General features: G+C 36.3%; 1 protein-coding gene across 10 annotated transcripts in view; it reads right to left on the bottom strand.

The window, feature by feature from the left end:
- The window catches only part of RYR2 (ryanodine receptor 2), a 386098-nt gene that overhangs the window by 224969 nt on the left and 145716 nt on the right, over positions 1 to 15413 (bottom strand). For all 10 annotated transcript variants that reach the window (XM_039706867.1, XM_039706870.1, XM_039706871.1 and 7 more), the window contains 3 exons: positions 2936 to 3010; positions 2112 to 2190; positions 1233 to 1345 (listed from right to left, as the gene is read on the bottom strand). In XM_039706867.1, the coding sequence (XP_039562801.1) occupies positions 1233 to 1345; positions 2112 to 2190; positions 2936 to 3010 (267 nt within the window). The remainder of the gene's footprint in view (positions 1 to 1232; positions 1346 to 2111; positions 2191 to 2935; positions 3011 to 15413) is intronic.

The raw sequence follows: 15413 nt of genomic DNA, 5'->3' as shown, positions 1-15413 counted from the left end.
CCACAAGGATCATGAAGTACAACTTCCTGCCCTGCACAGCAGCACCCATAAGAATCACACTTGTGCCTAAAAGTGATGTCCAAATTCTCTCAGGCTTGGTGCTGTGACCACTTCTCTGGAAGTTCTCTGGGGCGTCTCTTCCAGTGCCCAACCACTCTCTCTGGACAAAGAACTCTTTTCCAATATCCCACCTAAACCTCCCCTGGTGCAGCTTCAGGCCATTCCCTCATGTCCTGTCCCTGGTCACCACAGAGAAGAGATCAGTGCCTGCCCCTCCTCTTCTCCTCGTGAGAAAGTTGTAACTGCAGTGAGATCTCCCCTCAGTCTCCTCCAGGCTGAACAGACCAAGTGACCTCAGATGCTCCTCAAATTCCTTCCCCTCAAGGCCCTTCAACACCTTCAATGCCCTCCTAGATCTGAGACAGATTTTTGACAAACTCACAACACTTCCTCATTAAAGAATCATTTTAAGTTGGGCCAAATGGCCAAAATGGCCCAACTGGGGCTGATTTTTCAGAAGCTTCCAGCAAAATTATTTTCTTCTTATTTTCACCTTCTTTTTGCCATAAAGAGGAGTTCAGGTGTTTGCAACACCAAGAATAAAAAAGCAATACGTCTTAAAGTGCTGACCTGCTTCATTACAGAAGAAATGGGAGATCCTTTTGTGGAAAAGAAACCTGTATAAACCAGTGACAAAAAGCAGCTAGCACAATAACTTGTAAAATATTTCAATTCTATTTAATCATTGAGTATTTCAATTATATTTCATTTGACATGTCAGCAGCTCTATATATTACACTGCACATCATCTCAATAAAATACGGACCTTCTAAGCCCACAAATCCAATAAACCTATGTTAGATATCCCAAAATTTTGTACAAAGTTTTAATATATATGATAGCGTTGTTAACCTATGAACACTCACACGGATTCTAAACATCTCAGTCATGAACTTTTCAAATTATTTATTTTTTCTGTAATCACTCCTTCTCATCTAAGCAAATTTTAAACTCCTATTCCACTACTGAAATGAACAAAAATTAGATTAGTCATATATCACACTTTCCAGACCTTCAGTATGTTGCAAAATATTGTTTAAGAAAACAGTTTAAGAACCTAAAGTTTTACTTTTAGGAGGCAGAAATGTAAGCTGAATTTTACTGTAAAACTTCCATAAACTTTTTTTTTCCCTGTAGAAGAACCACTGTACAGATAATTTTATGCAACTTACCAAATATCTTTCTGAAGAGACACTGACTAAAATCAGATCATCTCCAACACGCACTTTTTCTCCTTCTGACCGTTGTTTGGAAGCAGGATGTATGGTCCACCAGCAAGCCTCACCTAGTGTCAATATTAACAGCAAAGAATGAAACAGGAAAGAAAGGGCCCAATGTTTCTGGTGTTACCATCACACTTGTTTCAGTCTTAAAAGTTCTGATCCAGTTTTCACTGGGCTAAACCAAGTGTCCATGTGTTTTCCATAACTAGTATCATTGCTGCATCACCTTGTTGGAAACTCAACTCTAAATAATGGACATAAGCAAAAGAGTAGGACCTCTGAAACAGTGACTCCACTGTTGAATAAGGTGATGGCGCTCTGTGTTCTCCAGGCAACCTGGTCCAGGCTGCTTTTGCTAAACAATTGCCTGTCACCTTCATTACAGATTCTGGAAAAGACATTGAAGAATATTCTGCTGAGAATTTGGACAAAGAAATAGAGCAACCCATAACTAAGGGCAATGAAAATAAGCATTTACATACCACTTAATATTTGGAAGATCACATTAATCCAAATATGTTCTTTAACTTTTACTGACTGTTAGTGCCTTTAACACCCCCCAGAATATGTGTAAATACTAAAGTCTAATACAAATTCTGTTCCCATAATACATCTTGTTTTCAGATGGGCTTCTTTAGCTAAAACCATGCTATTTAGAAAAGAACTCAGATCTTTGAACTGTTCAATTGTTGCAGCTGATATTTTTACTACTTCTATCTAAAACAAAGCTTTCAAAAACAAGCAAATAATTTAACTAAGTAATTCTTACACTTTCATTTTTAGACTGATGGTATTCTTCATTATATAGTATTTCAAACTAGTGGTTACCTGTTGTGTCTTCTTGCAATCCTACATCAAATGCCAGCTTATCCATTGATGATCGAGATGTAGAGAGACAGCATAGGTACTACCAAAAGTAAAAGCATACATTACTTGCTCTGCTCACTTCTAATAATATAAAAAGCCATCAACCTACTAACACATGATTAAATATTCTTAGATTACCCCCATTAGTTATTACCATGAACATGTATGCCTGCTAAGCTGAAATGCACTCAAGGAGTCTTGACAAAAATATGTGTTCTAAATTAATCTCTCAGTCTACCCAAGTTATCTTTTCACTAAGATAGGAATACTAAGAGTGGAAATAATGGAGATAGTTGTATCAGATTTCAGTTCCATGAAGTCTCACTTTTAGCTAAGGAGTTTGGAACCTATATAATTCATCAGGGAATTTCCAACTAAGACTTCTGTCCAAAATACGTGTAAGAAGGAATCTCATTTTCCAGCCAGTCTCTAACATGCTCAAGTTGACAGCACGGTGCCAGCTGTAGATTCAGTCACAGCTTATGCAAGAGGGAAAATCCAAGGGGACAGAAATGAAAACTCACCAGCTGAGACTGATAAATATGGGATTCAGCACTAGGGGAGCCAGGCTTAGTTTTGGCACTTACCCACATACAATCAGCCTGGGTTTGTATTTCCAAGCACCTACCCTTCATAAAGGTTTCTAGGGACCACAGTAAAATGCCTCTGATGTGAGTAATTCTCCAGATACCAGTAAATGGTAATATTCTGGGCACCTTTGAACATAACTTCGATACAAAAAAGAAATCTCTGCTGCTCTCAGCTGATGTAACAGAGTTACATACCATGCCGCTGTAGGAATGGCGCAGCAGGATTGCATGCCCGTAGAGCAGTGTTCGATGTCCACCACCTTGTGCAGACTGAAAGGCAAAGAGAAACAATATACTGCTTTGTTTTAATAAAATGGAACCTTTTGAGAAAGAAAGAAAGAAAGATGAGAGAACACTGTGTACTTTGAGCCATCACTTTTTTGGTAAAAAATATGTTCTAGAATCTTGAAACCTTTTTCCTTGAGCTGAAAGCAGGTAGCCTCTATGAGCAGCTTAGATGCGTGCCATGCTACCCTCTACACACTCAACTATTGTTAGATGTCTTCACCCATTTTTCCTACAAATTCTATCCTTCCAAGACAGATGGTATGCAGAGGGAGATTTATGAATATTCTCCTAATTTTACCAGGGAGTAATGTGATCTTCAACCACATTGAAGACCATCAGCCTGCAAATTGCTTTGTGCCACACAGCTTTAATATTATCAGAGAGAATTCTTTATCTGCTAGGACAGGTAAATGCTTAAAGACATCCAAGCTAACTCAACAGTATTTGGGGGTTATGAAAACTCAGAAATCATGTCCAAGTAATAGTTCCTCTTGAGAAACTGTATAAATCTTGAGTAAAAGATAATTAAAGTGATAAAATTCACTTTTATTCCAAGAAACTACAACCATTTTCTCCCAGTATTTTCACAACAGTTGCTGTTAATCAATAATCAGTTTAACTACTCATGAAAGAATAAATAAATCTTGTTAAGGCATGAACAAACCTTCAATTTCTTCTGAAGATTTATGTATTCCTTATGCTGAAATGCAGAAGACTACAACTGGACAGGAGCAGAGGCTGTCTGACAAGATACTCTCAAGAGCATAAGTTCATACTCCTCTGACAGAACAACTCAAGTAATATTATGCACAGCACACTCTCCAAGAAGTAGTGATAAGTAAATATTTTATGAGTCTATAAATGTGACAACTCCATAAGCAGCATTACTCTTTCATATAGGAATCCTCTATTTAATTTAAGGAGTTTACTTTCTTATATATGGTATTCATACCCTTTCTTTTACCACAGAAGTCTGATCTTCAATTTGACTGGAACATCGGATTCATTACAAAATAAATTTAAAAAATCATACTATCTTACATCTCTGGTAGGTGCATTTCAGTGCTGAAGATCAATTTAACTGAATGGCTATGAGAGCAAAACACAATTATTTCCCTTCCATGTTTATTTGTTGTCCTTCTTTATTTTTTATGCATTATATTGAACTCTGAATTACTTGGTCAAGGAAAAAAACAAGAGGGATAGGTGGTGGAGCACCAAGTACTTCAAAGGTAATAATTTTAGCATTTTTAAGAAACTGCCAAGAGTTTCTGGCTTTTATGTTTATTGAGAAAAGAGCAGCTTGATGGACACAAAGTATATTTTGACTGTCAACAAACTGCATAGCAGGCAAAATGCAGGGAGGCACACCGAAAAATCTCTTTGGAAGAATGAATGACATGAATTTTTATTAAGAAATAGTCAAAGTCATGGAGTTTGTCACAGGCACAGTCCTGACAATAAGATATGAAGACTTAACTCTGAGTTACCGTTAGCACCACCACTTTTTCCAAAGGCACGAGGAAAGAACAAGGCATTTGATAATGTCAGGCCCAGTATGCCAAAGATGAACACTGAATGTCTGCTACTCATCTCACGGGGGGAGAGAGAAAAAAACTGCTGTGAACACACTGCCCTACCAGAATTTCAGATTTACCCACAAACTTTACCAACAGCACATAGAGGTACTCAACTAACAAAGTTAGTAATATGAAAAAAGTCAAAATTACACCAGCATTTTTATCAAACGTATTCTATTTTATTATCCATACATTTTATATCTAGCATAAAGATCTGACTGCCTGTTGCACAAAAGTTGCGAATAGCATAACTCACAAAATTTGCTATATTGATTTGTCTGTCTAGCAACAATTTTGTTAAATTCTTACTTGTAGCTGAACAGAAGAAAAGTAGGTTCTAAAAAAATTAAATCACTTTTGTCAAAAATGGAGGAGCAGGTTTTTAGACAATTTTTTCCAAGAGGATTAAAGTGATTCTTTTTAATTAGTATTATTTTGTCCATTAGAAGAATGCAAGCAAGTCTGTGGTTTGTTTCTTAAATGTAATAACATTTATAGCATTTTCCACTTAAGGGTTTCTGAGAGGCAATCATAATCAAACCATTCTTTTGGACACAAATTGAAAAGATGAAACAGAAAAATACAGAAAAAGATAGAAAACAAGGCTGCCTCTATGAAACTGCCTTCCAGGACATGTACATACCTGTAAGTTCATTTCCTATTTTAACAGCTCATTTCATAACTACATACTCAGCATTTATCTTTATGCCAGAAGCTGCACAGCAAGTAGCTGTTGGACCATGACTGCCTACTGAAATAATCCTTGATTTTTAAAATGATCCATTCAATTTCCAGCAGAAAATTTTAAATTTTCCAGATTAAAAAAAATCATTTTTAACAACTACATTTCTATGGCAAAAATGCAACTCCAAGATGAAATCTGACACTGAAGTTTTACCAAATTTATTCGAATATTGCAATCAGAAGATTCTGCAAGACTACTTGGAAGCCACAATGCTGACTAATTCAATCCATAATGGCCACAGATTTTTGCACAGATGTATGAATGGCATTAGAATGCAAGGCACTTGCTAACAACCACATTATTTACCACGAGTCTTATTTTCTTTATGTTTAAAATTTCCAATTTTCAGAGTAATTTCCAAGTTGAACAATACATTCATATTTATTCCTTGAATAAAACCAAGCTGAACAAAAATACCTTTGTTTTCAAAGAATAACTTATCCATTGAAGTACTACAAGCTATGCTATTCAGGAGTGTCAATTACATTAACAAAAACTCTTCATATTTTACTTCCCAAGAATGTGGGGTATACAAAAAAACTTAGAAGTCTTTAGAATGGGCAAACACTGAAGATGATAATTTCAGATTGAAAGCACACAGGACTGACAAATTCACACTGCTTGTGACAACTTCATGTAAACTGCCCATCTCTAATGCAATATTTCTGTAGCTGGAATACAAGATTAATTTGGAGTCATCTCATTACCCAAAAGTCACTTCTAAAGAAAAGGCAATTTAGAATAGAACAACAAGAATCAAAGCTGAATTCAAAAAAATAAACAGCTTTCAAATTCAATACATTGGAAGACCAGGCAATGACAACAGATTAGGATCTGAGCTGTTTACCTTGATGTAAAGAGTGTTATTGTAAACAAAAATCAAAAATAATAAGCTAAAATTGGGATATATGTTTCCATGTTTTCTTAATAGAAAAAGGATTAAATGCCAAAAAGCACTCAAAAACTACAACCTGAAAGCTATGTAGTAAAATGTGCAAAGATAGAACAGTAAAAATTATCCATTTTACCGTGAATACCATGACTGTCACAGGCACAGACATGTAATCAATCCCCTCACAGACCCAAAGACACACAACAGCACTGCACTGCTGTGCCTATGGTGCACTGCTGCACTTCTGGACACATGAGAAACTGCAGGAAATTAATCATGGTCACATGAATACATATTTTAAAACCATTTGTGCTTTTGGGAACCTCACAATGAGACCTTTTAGAGGCTGGTGAATAACCTTTTGGCATCCATGATTCTAAGCCGGCTATTACCATTCTATTGTTTTTATACTAACAGCCTTATTTTTACTAGACAAAAACATCCCTTAGACCAAGGAGAACTGTACTGCAAGCAAATGCTGACTATTTTTTGCTGACTTCTTCACAGCTCTGCACAATCTTCAAATGTGTGAGAAAAGAGAAAAAGCTCTGATCTTCAGGGAGGAACCAGAGAGAGAACCGTGTGAAAGCATTTAGAAGTATTTAAGCAAGACAGTTATTTCAATGCTTTGCATATGTAAAAGAAAAAACTTCTATAATGTTATTATTCAGAAATAAAATTCGTAAGAAAGCCTGACAGCAATTGCATTTAACACATGACTATTCAAACAAGTCTAGTCACCCACAAAAGAAATTTTAAAATACTGAATGTGTCACACAGGAACTGATTCACACTCTAGAAACACTCATACAAAATAACATAGCAAGTTTTTAAGTAGCATGTAAAGGCTTTTCCTGCTTCATTCCATGAGAGGTCCATATCATTAGAATGGAGTTACTTACATGTGCCATATGGAAAATGACAGTACAAAGACTAAAGTGTAAGGAAAAATAGCTTTCATAGACTTCAAAAATAATTTTTAAAAAAATCAAATTAAACAATAAACCACATCAGTAAATCCTTCAAAAATGCAGTCCATATAACTTACAGTTATGGTACAGCATGACAATCACAATCAGCTGTACAGCCTTGTATTTTCTCTGTGCCCCAGATCCAGCCCTAAGAGTCTAGATGGAACTTATGACCAATCAATATTGCTTTTAATGGGTTTCTAAAAAAATACTGCAAAACTGCTTTCATGGCACTGAATATGGTAGCATGGTGGTACAACAAAAGAAGAAATATGCTCCACATTTTTCTTTGCAAGTGTTTTTCAAGGCATCTACTGTAAGACACCATTAAAAGTTTCAAATATGAGTATCAGTGGTTGTTCCATATGTATATTGGAGTAAAACAATGTCCTTTAAAGCAGTGACCACTCACACTTCATTAAAATGGAACACATAGACAATGGGCATCTTGAACTTAAATCAGATGCTGGAGACAGCACCATGTTAAACGTACTACACAAATACTTCCATAAAAACACTAGCAAATATGAATACAAAAGGCATCACATTCTCCATCACAAGGATGTTCCAGGTTTCATGAAGTTCAGGAACTTATACTGTTAGAAAACTACGAAGTTATTTAAAAAATACTTCTAAATCTGGACATTTAGTCAAAATACATAACCAGAAGCATAGAATTAAATACAGAATAGCCTACAGTTACCTGTTTTGAATCATTTTAAATGTAAACCTACCACAAGTACAGAAATAAACCAAGCAGGTTATTGCACTCACCACTGATGGAAATGCCAAAGAATTATATTTACAAAAAAAGGAAATGCTCTTCCAGTGACAAAATCTTTTCCAAGTCCCTTCCCCAGGACCCACACTGCAGCTGTCAATTTCTTGATTCAAGAGAATTTATTATCTTCTGAAATTCTGGGTTTGATCCATTAGAAAGAAATCAAATAGGAAACCTGGGTCTGACCACATTTACTGGCATGAGAAAAGCAACTACCATGTATTCTGAGTACAAGTGTATTTAGGCCCTGGTGTTCCCAGTCTGAAACAACTGGTGTCAAGATCAGATATGTAAAGGCTGTTGATACTGATGCCTTTATCAAGATGCTGAAGTAAGTTTTTAAAACCAGCAGGCTAATATAAGTATTTATTGTACACTAGATACTGGGGAAAAAAAACAAAACAAAACAAACAAACAAAAAAAAGAAAACAAAACAAAAAAAAAAACCAGTAACTGCACAAGAAATGTGCTTTGTTTATATAAAATTCGTGGCAACTTCCTTCATTTAAGCAAATTAAAGCTTTCTATTTAAGCAACCTGCAAGACAAAAATTATTGAAAGGATGTGGAATACATGTAAATCTTGAAAACTCTGAATCGTTACTTAGAAGGAAAACCCCAGATGGCAGAATAAGTCATGAAATGAAATGAATCAGGAAATTAATAAAGGGACCTGGGAGGAAGAGGAGGGAACCATGTCCCATGGTTTAAAACCATCCCACCATGACTCTATACATAAATATTTGCACGACACTACAACCACTTCTGTAGAGATGATTCTCAAAATATTTCCATAGCAACATCATATCTACTCACCTATTGATTTCATTATTAATGTGCAATTTCTCAATCTGTTGTAGACCAATGTTGATGGAGGCCAGTATCCTTTGCTAAAATCAGCAATGATACAGTGCTACAGAGCTGCCTAGCATAGGAGGCCACAACAGGTACGTGTTCAACAAGACCTCTTGCTCCCCACAAGTCCATGCTGTCTAAACTCTTTCACACTGAACACAGCTACAGATGACTAATGAGAGCTTCTTTCTGACACCGAGAAACAGCCACCTAGAAAACATGGGGATGCTTGTTCTCTTAATACCACTATGATCAATTACAAGGAAAGCTGGAAATGAAAAGCTAAAAAAAAAAAATTCTGATATGGTGGGGTGACTTTGGCTAGATGCCAGGTGTCCCTATGATCAATTACAAGGAAAGCTGGAAATGAAAAGCTAAAAAAAAAAAAATTCTGATATGGTGGGTTGACTTTGGCTAGATGCCAGGTGTCCCGTTCCCCCCCGCCCCCCAAGCTGCTCTATCACTCCCTCATCTCAGCTGGATAGGGGAGAAAAAGTAAGATGGCAACAGGAGAGATAAGGCAGTTTACTAAAGCAGAAGTGAGAGGTCATGCATGCATACAAATAAAGGAAAAAAAAATATTTTATTTGCCACTCCCCATCATCAGGAAATGTCTGGTCACTTCCCCAGAAGCAGGACTTCAGCATGCATCATGTTGCTCCAAAAGGCAAATGTTGCAAACAAAAAATGCCTCCACTTTCTCCTTTTCGTAGCTTTTATATGTAAGCTGACACCATATGGTATGGAATATTCCTTTGGTAAACTTAGCACTAGTGTCCTAGGTGTGTCCTATCCCAAGATCTTTCTGACATCAGCCCACAGCTGAGAGGTGGAATGTTGGAGAGGCAGTGCTGATGCTGTGCCAGTGCTGCTCAGCAATAGCTAAAACACCAGTGTGCTATCACCCCCAAAGCAAAGCACAGCCCTCTGAGGGCTGCTGTGGAGAAAACAAACTCCATCTCAGCCAGACCTAATACAGATGACAAAGCACTCAGATGATGTAGCTTAAGGCAACTAAATAGCCAGTGGATAGAAAAAAGGCCCTTTTAGTCAGTAAATCAGCCCACCCAAAATCTGAGCATTCTGCTCATGGTTACACAGAGAGCTGAGGATATCCATGGCTCTAAGTCTGGCATTTCAGTTTGGCAAGATGACTGCCAAGCAGAGTCCACAAAACCCAAGCAGTGGTGAAAACAGAGTGTGTGGAAACAGGCTGAATCACTGCAGAACTTGAAAAGTAACCCTGGAACAGATCTAAAAGGCTTGCGAGACAAGATTAGTCAGGCAAAACTAAACAACTGATGCTTGGAATACTAACTCTGGGAAATTACATCTTTGGCAACATCAGAGAACTTGAAAATGCTGCGAGCAGTAAAGACTACAAAGCCACAGAGAATAAGCCAAGATCTATTACATCTTCTTCTTGCTCACAGAAGTACACATTTTTATTTAAAATCTTGATACAAAACAGAAATCATTTCCTTTCCAAAGTCACAGCATCCAGGCCCAGAACCCTTGAATTCTTCTATGGAAGAAAACAACAAACCTAACCCTTTTGCAATTACTGTGCTCTTGGGTTGCCATTTCCAGTGGTTGGCACCAAATAACTAGCATTTAGTTGCTTAAAATTTAAAGATACAAAGTAAATCAATTCACTGACATGAGGCACTGAGCTAATATTCCCTCACTCTGCTTGTGTCACATAAGAGCAATACCAAAGGGTGAATCCAAATAGTCCAAAAGCCCTTTCTTTGTCTCACTGTAGCCTACACACCACATTACATGAGAACAGCAAACAGAAAGTTGAATCTCTCAAGACATTATATATGCTATACATATTCATGTTCTTATATTTACTCTTAAATCACTATTGACTTTCTGTGAAATTCACTATCAAACAGCAAATGCTGCAAAAATTCAGCCATAGAGATTGGCATGATTGATGACAGCTGGTATCTTACTCCCAGATAATGATGGCCACTGTGGCCAAAAAATTTTGAAAAAAAAAAAAAAACCAAAGTAAGAAAAAAAGCAAGAAAAAAGTAACAAAACAAACTTCTTTTATTAACTTGATCAGCAGTTACCTCAGATTTTGTGCCAGGCCAAAAAAAAAAAAAAAACTAGAAAAAATACTTCAGCTAAACTATAGGTTTCCTAAAGATGGCTTGAATTTAAAGCTGCATCACAACATGTAATTCTGTTCTATATAAACATCACATGAAAAGCTGAATTTGAATAAATAAGCTGGTCAAAAAAACCCCATAAGCATGTCTTATTCCATTGAGAACACAGAAATATTTTACTATCTACATTAAAAAGACTGGAATAATTAGAAATTATGTCAAATATTTGTGCCAGCACCATGCTAAATTATCCCAATATTGCTAATATTGACCTCTTGGAAGGAAGAATTAGAAACACTTCAAATATACTTCATTATTAATATTTCTGACACTGCATTTATGTTATTACTTTCCTAGCAATGGGAAGCTTCACGACAATGAATAGCAGACACAGCAGTAAAAATTAATCAAAAGTAAATAATATTGATTGTCTGTTTCCAGATTTATATGTAAAACATTTATATTTATGGCTGGGGCAATACTTCCATTACAAATGCCTACTTTCAAGCACTTCCAGTGTTTTGGAAAAGAAATTAACCCAGGAAGATAAAATTTATCGATTTCTCCTTTAGCCTAGTGAGGATTTCTCTTCCCCCATTCTCCTCCTCCTTATCTGCATAGGACATAGAAGAAATAATAAAAATATTCCTGGTTATTTTAGAGCTAAATAAGCGGAGGAGGGAGGCATTTTTCACAGGTTAAGGATCGTGACTAAGCTTTTTCTGTTGTTGTATGGTACAAGGAATGTGAATCATCCTTGTCACTCGAGAAAGAAACTCACAGATAAAGAATAAGACAGCTGAGTGGGAAGGAAAGATGGATCAGCAGAGGAATCATGCTAAGAAAACTCCTCTGACATCATTAAATCCAGCCCTTAAAATAGAACTGCTTATCTAGCTGAGAATTGCTCACTTTTGGAGAGTGACAGTGAAGCAGGACCATACCATAGAAAAGTAAATTCTTAGTGGATGAAAATCTGAAAAGAAATCAGTTTAGATGTTGAATTGGTAATAGATTAGTAACTGAAGTAGAAAATGGATCAGCACCACATTTTGGAGAAAACTGCAGGTAATTATTTAATGTCAATTATTCAAAATGTTGGAGGTTCAAGTGCTTTGTCATATTCTTAATGAGAAAAAAAAAAACAAGAGAGACAAAAAGCAGCCCCAAGAAACAGAGCTCCAGCAAATGCCTGTGACAGCCCAAAGGCTGCCCAACAAACCCACAGGTGAGACACAAAACCATCACAACAGCATTCTTGTTACAGAAGAAACAATGTGACGTCCCTGCTTTCTGAAATGTTTTGCTGTAACTTCTGTTATTTATTCATTGTCTCAAGTCCTTTCTCCACAGTGTGCCTTTGGTCCTTCACATTCAAAACCCCAAAACAAACTAAAGTCACTATGGTTTCTAAATTCAATTTTTTTTTTTAATTGGGCATGTTTTATGTTCAAGAAGGTGAGTTTGATTCTGTTGTTAAAAATTAATAACTAGAATTAATTAAATTGTAGGAATACATAGGAAGTATAATACCAAATGTTTAACTTCCTTACCTTCACAATAAATTTCTGTAGATCCATGAGAAGGGGGAAAAAAAGAGAAAGTGTGAAATGAACATTTGCTTTCAGGTGCATAAAAATGGGATTTGTTTCCCCTGAAAAAGTGAGTGGGATACACTCACTAGAAACCACATTTAAAAGGTACATTTATCATTGCAATTAACATAATTATAGCTCGTGCTAGATAGCAAAACAGCTACTCTGAACAAGACTTTATCTTTTTTTGTTGTTGTTGCAACAGTTTTCTCAGATTTTTCTTAACTTGAAATAATACAGCACATGAAACTCCTATTGCTTAAAGATTAAACACAGTACAGGTAAAACAGGAGCCATGCCTGATCACCTTAAACAACTTGTTCTGATGAGTTTCTAACAAGAAAAATGTGAATTGTTAAATCCTGCACTCAAAGCGCACTGCTGAAGAGCAACACCACAATTGTAGTAGCATATTGTATGCAAATGAAAAATAAATTAAGAAAATTTAAACATTATTAAGACTTCATGCACTGGTTTAAAAAAATCAAGTGCCACATGGCTGATGCTAGAAGATTATGGAAATTTTTAAGCAAATTTTCACAAAGGTTGCTCAAGAATAAAAGGAGAGTGATGTGTTACATGCAGTGATTTGCTTTTCTTTGTCAGAGATTTATGGCCACCTTTCCCCTTTTGACCTCATCAGTTCATGTTCTGATATCACAAAGGTTGAAACTGAGGACTGAAGTTCGTCTCTATCCCAAATGAAAAGATATTCTAACTGGAGAGCTTCCAAGGAAGGCTGGCTGCTTTCATTTCGTACGTGCTTTTTTGAAGAGAACTATCTGTTCTCAAAGATGTACAAGATGTTCTAGCTAAAAGGAAAAAAAAAAAAACCTATAATCTAATAATCTTAAAATGTTCAAAGACTTCTCTCCCTCTCTTCTTTTAGGGTTATTTGGTTGTTATCAGTATAGCTTTGTAGTTGTCACTCTGAAATTTTGCTGCTTTTACTGGGTGGCTCCAGAAACTAACCAGGAATCTTTGCTGAGCTTTCTACAGTGATATGTGTGTAAATTCATTACTACATAAACACTTTATGCAGATAATTAATTCAAATAAATCCTTTCATATTTGCGAAAGTTTGTATTTGTCAATACAGACTTTCACTTGCCAACATGCTGTCAGTTTATCAAGGATATTAGATCTATCAAAAGATCTCAGTCTCTTCCAGCAGTCATTCATATATAAAATTTTGTTCTGAAAATTACATGACCCCATTGTTTTTTCTCATATTACAAGTACAGTAAACAACAGCCCTGTAAAACTTTCTGGTTGTCTTTTTGATAATTTATTAAAATGCTTGATTGTAATCTTTTAACTACCTTCAAATTAAAGTGAATAGTTTATATCTTCTATTGATTACTAAAATGATACAGCAGCTTCTTGCGCCAGATTTTTTTAAAGATCAGATATATCAATTCATTTTCTTCAGTTGACTCATTAAATGAACTACAGCAAATGAGACAGAAACAATTGTCATCTATTTGGCTCAGTCATATCATGTGCTTTAGAGCTACTTTGGTTCCTCAATAATTTTTAAGATAATTCTTAGAGCTACAATGTGCTATGAATAAACCCCTCAAGAAAACCTGAAAGACAACAGTGGGTGAGGGAAATTTGAACACGTATCTGACTGTCTATCGCTTTAAAAATCCACCATACTCTGAAATGTTATCACAAATACTTAAACATGCATAATGCCCACAAATGCAAGGTGAATGGCCCCGTGAAAGTTCAGGCCAAGCCTGAGAATTTACATATCATGACCAGTGAGGGCCACAGTTGCAAGCAAATGGCCAGCACAGAGGGTTCTGGACACTCCTGTCATACTGTTCTGAAAGAACATTCTCCAAGGTTTCTAGACCAAATCTCTTCTTAGCTAAATGAGAATGCTTACTCTGAAAAACATTAACTCTCAGCTTGGAAAGAAAAAAAAAGGAAAGAAAAAAAAACAGCAGAAATTATGTGCTTTATGTATGCAACAGGCTGTTACACAAGAAATTTCCTCCAATTCATTCTCTGCAGAGGGCAGAACTACCTGCTCCTTAACACTTGCTCTCTGTGTCTCAGGACAGTGGTGTACATGAGTTTCTGGACTAACATTAGCAATTCAGAATGCATATATGAAAATTAAACAGATAGAACACACATATCATTACAAATTTCTTAAAATCATTCTAAGTTCCTGTACTGGTTTTGTCTGGGACAGAGTTAATTTTCTTCCTGGTGGCTGGCACAGTGCTGTGTTTGGAATTTAGAATGAGAACGGTGTCAGTAACACAAATATTCTAAACAGTATTTATACTAAGTCAAGGACTTTTCAGGTTGTTTTATCACCCTGCCAGGGAGCAGGCTGGAGGGCACAAGAAGCTGGGAGGAGATGTAGCCAAAACAGCCAACCCAAATGGGCCAAAGGGATATTCCATACCAAATAGAGTCATGCTTTGCATACAAACTGGGGACAAAGCTGGCCTGGGGCCACTGCTCAGAAACTGGCTGGGCATCAGTTGGTGAGTGCTGAGCAATTGCATTGTGCATCACTTGCTTTGAATATTCTAATTCTTTTTTCATTATGATTATTATTATTTTGTTTTCTGTCCTTACCTCAACCCACAAGCTTTACTTTTTTTTCTCTCAATTCTTGCCCTCATCCTATTGGTGGTTGGGGAGGCAGTGAGCTAGCAGTATGGTGTTCAACTGCTGCAGATTTAAACCCCATCAATACTTTCTGGAGCCCAAAATGGGGCACACAGGGATGAGATAACAATAGATATGACCAGAGAGTGCTATAAAAATTATTTATAAGTACTCATTTTATTAGTCTCTGGTCACAATGTTGACTTA

Source organism: Passer montanus, unplaced genomic scaffold (assembly GCF_014805655.1).
Source record: "Passer montanus isolate IOZ18808 unplaced genomic scaffold, ASM1480565v1 scaffold2, whole genome shotgun sequence".
Classification (NCBI taxonomy): Eukaryota; Metazoa; Chordata; class Aves; order Passeriformes; family Passeridae; genus Passer; species Passer montanus.
The sequence above is the reverse complement of the archived record's forward strand: the minus strand, read 5'-3'. Positions and strand labels throughout refer to the sequence as shown.